Source organism: Crocuta crocuta, unplaced genomic scaffold, assembly GCF_008692635.1.
Source record: "Crocuta crocuta isolate KB4526 unplaced genomic scaffold, BGI_CrCroc_1.0 scaffold87, whole genome shotgun sequence".
NCBI lineage: Eukaryota > Metazoa > Chordata > Mammalia > Carnivora > Hyaenidae > Crocuta > Crocuta crocuta.
In genome coordinates this window covers 1553463-1562599 of record NW_027532166.1, presented here as the reverse complement: position 1 = coordinate 1562599, position 9137 = coordinate 1553463, and the positions used below count along the sequence as shown (strand labels likewise).

The window sequence follows — 9137 nt, the reverse complement described above, 5'->3', positions numbered from 1 at the left end:
TGGGAAGATTATAATTTAAGGCAATTAAAGAAAGGGCCCCCGCAGTAGGGTCCTTCCGTGGTCTCTGACGAAAAATGTTGCGGGAGAAGTAAAATCGCCCCAAACTCCCACTCAATGCTCTGGTTTCCGGATACTTTCGTTGGCGGCTGTGGTGGGGGAGGTTGACGGTCCCCTACAATTTACATCAAAATGAGCGCGCGGGGTAGATGGTCGCTGTGAGCGGGCAGCGCCTCCCCCTAGGCCCCTGCTCACCGNGACGTCGGAGGGCGGCGACCGAGCCTCGGCCGCCTTCGCTTGTGGGCCCTGCGGTCACGTACGCGCGCGGGGCTCCCTTGTATTTGATGAAAGGTGCATTTTTATCGCGGTAACGTGAGGTGATAAATTTCAGTCCTGGGATTTTCTCCCCGAAGATCTCTTCGGAGGAAATGCAGAAGGAGAAAAAAAACCCTGTAGACTTATTACATGGTTTCTGAGCAAGCTAGGGAAGGAAATGGATAGTTTTTCTTCGGGAGATGCTGGAAGGCTGCTGATTTGCCCGCGTGGAGAGTCATCGGCGAAGCCTGTCACGTGCCCGGGAGCCTCCCCGCGGAGTGTGTCCAGTGTCGTGGCCGCGACGGTAGCCGCTGTCACTCGAGCTGTGCGGGGCTTGTGATGGACGGCGCCTTCGCGGCTGCACGACTGCTGCGCGGAATGGTGCAGATTTGGCCCTAATAAACTAATCAAAATAAAAGCCCCGTGTTTCGTGTGTTTGGGGGTAATGCTAGCATGGTTGCTCTAGCTTAAAACAGGCGAGAAACGTAACAATTTGTTACGTGTTCAATACTGAAGAATGAAATGAGTTCTATTAAAAACATGTTGGTAGGCGCTGCAACTTGCATTAAGAGACACCACCTTTTACACAATAATGTAGGCGATTTAAGACGATGTTGCTGGTTGTCTACCCGTTAGAACGAAGACTATTTTCTGAAATAGTGTTCATTCAGAATCACAGTGGCACATAATTTCACGTGTCTTCATAGTTTAATATAGTCCCAAAAAATGGAAGAAGGGGCTAGATCTCCCTGGCCTATGTGACACGTCTGTCATGACTTTGTGACAATCTTAATCGCCAAGTTGAAGTTGGGCTCTGATTGTGGAATTGATTTTTTTTTTTTCCATGGGACAAGTTACCTTCACAAGCCCGTTGTTTGCTGGTAATGTACTCTTATCAGCCTAAACTTTTCAGAAACCCACGTCTTCGCTTATCTCCACTGCCCCAGTAGCTATTTCAAATCCTTAATGATTTCTGTGGTATGAAGTTGGAAGTTACATTTGTTCCGATGTTTTGCAAAAAATTTTGTGGCCTGTATTGGTCAGGTGCACTCTTGTCATTTTCCTTTAATTATAGAAGACTCCGTAGATTGCCTTAACCTTTCTTCTCTTGCCTGGTTTTTATAGCCCGTAAAGATTATACAGAGCCCAGAATGGGTAGCAGAGTGCCCTTGCCGTGACTTGTGAAGAGGATGTAATCTGACTCATCTAATTCCTTGAACTTTTCACACAATTAGTTTACAACTTGAGCATTCGTGTGTTTTTTTTTTTACAACTGTGTGCCGTATCAATATCAGTTTTATGATAATTTTTAATGAAAGAGCCACATTGCTATCCTTTCCATTTTTAGAAGTGGTAAATTTGAACTAGATACTATTGAGAAAATTAGTTGGGACAAATGGGATTTAGAAAGGAAAGAAACTTGGACGTAATCCGTAGGGAGAACGTGTGGTAGGATGGAAAGCTCTGGGTCTGGGATTCAGGATGTTAGGGTTTTAGTCTTCACTGACACTTCACTTGCTTTAGGGCAAGTCACTCAACTTCTCTGAATCTCACCTGTTACAGTGAATGTTTTTATTTTTGTATGTGACTTTGAAAATCATAGTTATGTGCTTCAGAAAAATTGAAAGATACAGAAAACACAGTTACCTGTCCTGCCTGAAGCAGCAAACCCTATTAATAGTTTTTCTTGTTCCTAGATTTCTCTTACATGTTTTAATGTAATTGAGGTTATATTGTGCATAACAATTTTTATTTGATTTTAACTTAACATTACACTGCAAGTGTTCACGTATCATTACATTCTGATTTTAAAAAATTAAAGGCTACATGTTTCCTTAACTGAGTTAACAGTTGTCCTATTGTTGGACTTAAAGATTTTTCCCAAGTTTTGCTTTTATATATAGGACTGTAGTTAATGCTTTGGGCCATAAATTTTTGTTTTCATTTGGACTATTAATATAGGATAGAGTCCAAGAAGTTGAGTAACAAAGAGTATGAAAGTTTTAAAGCTCCTGATATAGGTAAGTTCTTTTTTCAGATTTTGATTTAAATTCTAGTTCATTAACATACACTGCAATGTTGGTTTTAGGAGTAGAATTCAGTGAATCATCACTTACATACAGTACTCCGTGCGCATCGTAACAAGTGCCCTCCTGGGACACCTGGGTGGCTCAGTTGGTTAAGCTTCCGACTTCCGCCTAACGACTAGTGAGCCTTGTGTTGGGCTCTGTGCTGCCAGCTCAGAGCCCAGAGCCTGTTTTGGATTCTGTGTCTCCCTCTCTCTCTGCTCCTCCCCAGCTCATGCTCTCTCTCTCTCTTTCCTTCAGAAAGAAAATATTAAAAAAATTGTTTTAAAGTGCCCTCCTTAATACCCATCGCCTATCTAGCCCCTCCCCCACCTACTTCCCTCCATCAACCCTCTGTTCTGTCTTTAAGAGTCTCTTATGGTTTCTTTCCTGCTCTTTTTCTCCCCTCCTGTATGTTCATCTGTTTTATTTCTTAAATTCCACATATGAGTGAGATCACATGGCATTTCTCTTTCTTTTACTCCATTTAGCATAGTTCACTCTAGCTCTATCCACATTGTTGCAAATGGCAAGATTTCATTCTTTTTGACGGCTGAGTAATATTCCGTGTGTGTGTACACACCTATACACACACACACATACATACATACATACATACAAACCACATCTTTATCCATTCTTCAGTTGATGGACATTTGGGCTCTCTCCATAGTTTGGCTATTGTTGATAATGCTGCTATAAACGTCAGGGTGCATGTACCCCTTCGAATCTGTATTTTTGTATCCTTTGGGTTAATATCGAGTAGTGCAATTGCTGGATGGTAGGGTAGTTCTATTTTTAGTTTTTTGAGGACCCTCCATACTGTTCTCCAGAATGGCTGCATCAGATTGCATTCCCACCAACAGTTTAGAAGGGCTCCCCTTTTTCTGCATCCTCACCAACACCTGTTATTACCTGTGTTGTTAATTTTAGCCATTCTAGCAGGTGTGAGGTGGTATCTCGTCAGGTTTTAATTTGTATCTCCTTGATGATGAGTGATGTTGAGCACCTTTTAATGTGTCCCCTAGCCATCTTTGAATGGCTTCTCTGGAAAAATGTCTATGCATGTCTTCTGCCCATTTCTTAACTGGATTATTATTTTTTTGATGTTTATTATATTTTTGAGAGAAGGAGCACACATGAGCAGGGGAAGGGCAGAGAGAAAAGGAGAGAGAGATCCCAAGTAGGCTCCATGCTGTCAGTGCAGATCCCAGGGTGGGGCTGAAACTTATGAACCATAAGATCATGACCTAAGCTGAAATTAAGAGTCAGATGCTTAACTGACTGAGGAACGCTGCCTGTGGATTTTTTAGGTGTTTTATAAGTTCTTTATAGATTTTGAATACTAGCCCTTTATCAGATATGTTTGCAAATATCTTCCCCCTTTCTGTAGGCTGCCTTTTAGTTTTGTTGATTTTTCCTTGGTATAGACAAACTTTTTTTGAAGTTTATTCATATTAGAGAGAGAGAGACAGTGTGAGCAGGGGAGGTGCAGAGAGAGAAGGAGACACAGAATCTGAAGCAGGTTACAGGCTCTGAGCTGTCAGTACAGAACCCGACATGGGGCTTGAACTCACAAACTGTGAGATCTTGACCTGAGCTGGAAGTTGGATGCTTAACTGACTGAGCCACTCAGGTGCCCCTATAGATAAATTTTTATTTAAATCATTTGATCCCAATCAAAAGTGGCTTGTCAGTTGCTATGTAAAAAGATTAGAGCCTTGGAGTCATGAAAGACTATCCTGAATTACAGTTATCTTTTGATTTGTAGTAACTGTTAAAATAGAGGGTACTTTGCAAGTTGAAATCTAGCTGTTTGGATATAAACGTCTTTAGAATTATCTTGCCCAAACAATGTCCCATTCTGCAAATGATCATAATAATAATAAAATCATATTATTATTTTTCCTTAAAGGAGGAAATCTTTAAGGCTATATACTAGCTGCCTTGTCCATACTTATATACTCTTTTGAAAATCAGGAGCAAAATGAAACTTGCTAGTTTACAAGAACAGATGTGATCTTTTAAAAATAATTGATTTTATGTGTAGATAAATACCAGTGGCTCTTCAGTAGTAGAGCTATGAAGCTAAAACTCCAGTCCCAACTAGCATAATATAGAATACTCCTGTCTTTCTTTGGCATAATATGAAATACTTGTAGATTATTTTTCTTGTTTTACATTTTAACATGTCTGATACTGAGATAAATGTCCCTACAGTTGACGTTTTACGTGTAATTGGTTGCAAATGTACACAAATGGTTGTTTCTCCTAGTGGCATGACTGGTCCAACGCAAACTGTCAGTGTTCAGGCAACAAATCAATTTATTTTATTTTATTTTACTTTATTTGTTAAAAAAAATTTTTTTTAATGTTTTGTTTATTTCTGAGAGAGCTATAGAGACAGCGTCAGCAGGGGAGGGTCAGAGAGAGAGGGAGATACAGAATCTGAAGCAGGCTCCAGGCTCTGAGCTAGCTGTCAGCACAGAGCCTGACGCGGGGCTCTAACTCACGAACTGTGAGATCATGACCTGAGCTGAAGTTTGAAGCTTAACAGACTGAGCCATCCAGATGCCTGCAGACAATAAATAAATCAATTTAACCAGCACTTGAAGGACCATCAGTCCTGTTTATTGTCCAAAAATATTCCTTTGACTCCTGCTGGAATGAAGCAAGTACCACCATCAAAGTTTGCTGAATCGGTATCAGTGGTTTGGAAGAAAGTACTGGGGACAAATGTGGAGCACTTGTAAGAAATACTTGTCACCTCCCCAAGGCACAGGATAATATTGGATGGGAAAACATGGATATTGATGATTCTTCTGTCCAAAACTAAAGAGTTGAACTCTGAAGAAATATTAGGATTATGTTAAATTCATGCTGTTTGTGTTTTGCTTTTATGTATATATTAATTATATGTAAAATTCTGTTTAAGGGTCCATTTCCACAAATATAAACTAAAAATTGCAAGACATAGGAATACCTCCAATCATAGTTTAATTGCTAGCATTGTTTTGTTGTAGTAGAATTTAAAAATGGTGCAGCTCCCAGTGCATGCCATTGTAGATTACCAATGAAATGGTAACACACTGATGTGCTTTTTATAAGGTGCTAGCTAGATATTAGTAGCTTTGAGTAGGAACCCATTTTAACACTGCTTGAGGCTAAGGAGAGCTTTTTAATTTAAATCCACTACAGCTTTTTGCATAAATGTGTAATTCTTTGAATTAGAATAATAATTTTGGGGAAACAAAAAAAAAAGGCAGATTTTTCTTTGAATGGCACTAGTCAAACAAGATTTCTTAATGTTTTCTTTTTTACATCTTAAAATAGCAATGTGGGAGATTGGGGTTGGGCACAGAGCTAAAAAAACAAAAAGATTCTGTCAGATCTAATTCTTTGGGGCATGGGGGAGTAGAGGACTTAACTACATGAACTCCAAATATTGGCATAATGATTTTGTTCCCCCCCACCCCCGCTTTTTAAAAACTGTGTTGACTTAGCTTCCTTTTCTGAAAATAGGAAGCTAAGGAATAAGTTGATTTTTAAAAACCACTTTCTAAAGCTGAGACATACATGAACTATTTGTAGAATAAAAATACAAGGTCATCTTTTAGATTTTAAGCTGCAGTTATCTCAATAGTTGTTGATATATTAATTCTTTCTCTGCCTTTGGGATATCAAAAGGTGAATATGCCTTGATATGCTGAGTTTCTTTATCTCTGATCCTTTATATTGACAGTCTTAACATTTACTTAAAAAAATTCCCCTTAAAATGAAGGGGAAATTCTTACTGCATTAAAAAAAAAAAAAAGCCTAACAATATAGATAAGTATAAAAAAAGAAGAAGAAAAAAAACTGTCAAATTCTGTACTCATAAAGACCTAGTTAGTATTTAATTGGCCGTGTTAGGAATGGGTACTGTGTTATTTTGAATTAGGACAGGGAGGGTTTTGGCTACTCCAAGAGACCATGGAAAAAGAGAAATAATCATACTAAATATCCTGAAATAAGACATTCAAAATATTTATACATGGACTACTGTTAATTTAGTCCTGAACATTTTTGTTGATTTGTTCTTAATTACAGGCTTTTTTTTAATTCATAAAAATATACCTTTGTTCCTGCGCTATAGTTGGAAAATCCCTCCATTTTAGTGAAGTGAAATTGAGAACAAAGAACCCCAACATCTTGGCATTACTACCAAAAGAGAGAAAATAGATTAAAACTAAGAATTATTAGAGCTCCAGTATCCTAGGATTTTTCCTTCCTTTAGAAAAAAGTTTTTCTATTTGATTTATATAATGGTAACCTAAACTTACTGCTTTTATTTTATACAGACAAGGTCTTTACTGGGTGTATTTGAAGAAGATGCTACAGCTATTTCCAACTATATGAACCAGTTGTATCAAGCTATGCATCGGATTTATGATGCACAGGTAAAAAGCTAAAGGCTGATTCAGTGCCTTTTTTTTTTTTTTTAAACGACTTTAAGCCCATGAGGACAAAGATAAATAGGGTCTGTCTTGTTTACAGGTGCCTAACCCTATCCTGGGTTCATAGTAATAAATACCGTTTGAATGCATGAATGAACTTTTAAGTATTTTGTATTACAGAGCTCACATTCCAATTACTAGTGTATAGTTTATAGCGCTACAGAAGAGGTGAAGATTTAAGCATTTTCCTCTTTCTACCTAAACACAGTAAGAGCTTTCTTACTGAAACTCACTGATCATGATCTTTGCCTAAGTTTTAAATGAAAGCCTCATACTGTCACCAGCGTTTTCCCTAATCATGCTTTTAATATTAAGGAACACTTCCCCATTTTTGAGTAAAGGATTAAAAAGTAGTTTATCTTTAGTGAGAAGAACATAATAAAAATTTGATATAACTCTGGGTACTGGGAGATTAATTTAAAAAAGAGATGGGTACATCTTTTTTGTTGTTGAGCAGGCTTAAGATTCAAGGCTGTTTATGTAACTCCATTATAAGCCTTAACAACAACTTGGGTTCTGTGTTAAACTTTCTTTGGGATTAATTAAGTATTCACGTTTCTTTTTCTCCTTCTCATTTTATCTCCTTTCTGGACTCATAATTTTCTTTATGTACTAAGAAGTTGCTGTGATAGTTTTCTTTTTCCTTGTGATAGGTCTTTCAAGATTTGATTTCTGACCACAGAGATTACTATAATTACTATGTAAAAGGAATGTTATATTTGTCATTATGTTCATCACTGAAAAAAAGACTTCCAAAAGTATTTCCTTTATCTGGCTGTGTTGCTGTACTATATGACTAGGCTGACGACATTTTGGTTGTATGTTATTAAATGCTCTGGTCTAGTATCAGTGTGTAGAGAGAGGAGTAATTAGGCATTAATGTAGAATCTCTCAAGATTTTACTAAGATTATATACAGTTTACTTCTAATTTGAAAGCTTTGACAATATTTATTTTTTATTTTTTAAAAAATTTTTTAATGTTTTTTTTCNCAGAGAGAGAGATACAGAATCTGAAACAGGCTCCAGCACAGAGTCCGATGTGGGGCTCAAACCCAGAAACCTGAGATCATGACCTGAGCTGAAGTCGGATGCTCAACTGACTGAGCCACCCAGGCGCCCCTCCCTTAAAAATGCTTTAATGGTAGTTCCCTTTCCATTGATTTAATGAGGGGTTTAGAGAACAGGTTGTATAGCCTTTATGTTAAGTGATGAGAGTGGCTTAGGTAAATGTTCAGTAACATTGTGCTGATTTGAATGCTAATTTTATCTTGCAGAACGAATTGAGTGCAGCAACACACCTGACTTCAAAACTTTTAAAAGAATATGAAAAACAGGTATAGTATATGAAAATTTGTAAAGCATAATTTAAAATATGCAGTGAGGAGCACCTGGGAGGCTCAGTTGGCTAAGCGTCCTACTCTTGGTTTGAGCTCAAGTCATGATCTCACGGTTTTTGGGTTGGAGCCATGCGTCAGGCTCTGCACTGATAGTACGCGGAGCCTGCTGGGGATTCCATCTTTCTGCACCTTCCCTGCTTGCTTTCTCTCTTTCTCTCTCTAAATAAATAAACATTAAAAATATGTATTCAGTGATACAGTATCTGTATAGGTAAATAGAATTTCTCATCAAGAATCCTAAGCTTTTTTGAATTTGCAGAAGGTAATTTTGAAATGCTGTTGAAATTCCATTATAGCACTTGTATATAATTTTAATTANCCCCTCTTTTTTTTTTTTTTTTAACAAAAGAAAAAACTGAGGCTTGCTCATGATTTTATGGCTGGTGATTGGAGGAATTGGAGCTAAATACCAAATCTTGAACTCCTTGTATGGTGTGCATTCCTGTGTACCATGTTAATTAGTTGCTTAGCCAACATTTTAATTAATGTTTACTAATTATACAAATTACACTATTTTATTAATGACATTTATTTTTAAGATTAAAAAAAATTTTTATAGTTTATTTTTGAGACAAAGATAGAGCATGAGTTGGGGAGGGGCAGAGAGAGAGGGAGACACAGAATCCAAAACAGGCTCCAGGCTCTGAGCTGTCAGCACAGAGCCTGATGCAGGGCTTGCTTGAACCCACGAACCGTGAGATCTGACCTGAGCCGAAGTCGGATGCTTAACTGACTGAGCCACCCAGGCGTCCCTTTTTTTAAAATTTATTTTTTTATAGTTTATTTTTGAGACAGACAGAGCATGAGTGGGGGAGGGGCAGAGAGAGGGAATTTTTTTTTTGTTTTTTTTTTTTTTAAACATTTA

General features: G+C 37.8%; 1 protein-coding gene across 5 annotated transcripts in view; it reads left to right on the top strand.

The window, feature by feature from the left end:
- The first annotated feature begins 2285 nt into the window (after positions 1-2285).
- Positions 2286-9137, top strand: part of APPL1 (adaptor protein, phosphotyrosine interacting with PH domain and leucine zipper 1) — a 42709-nt gene continuing 35857 nt past the window's right edge. For 2 of the 5 annotated variants that reach the window (XM_077776645.1, XM_077776644.1), the window contains exons 1-3: positions 2286-2333; positions 6719-6817; positions 8150-8209. In XM_077776645.1, the coding sequence (XP_077632771.1) occupies positions 6773-6817; positions 8150-8209 (105 nt within the window). In that variant the 5' untranslated portion in view covers positions 2286-2333; positions 6719-6772. The remainder of the gene's footprint in view (positions 2334-6718; positions 6818-8149; positions 8210-9137) is intronic. The other 3 variants (XM_077776643.1, XM_077776647.1, XM_077776646.1) reach the window with 3 other exon arrangements.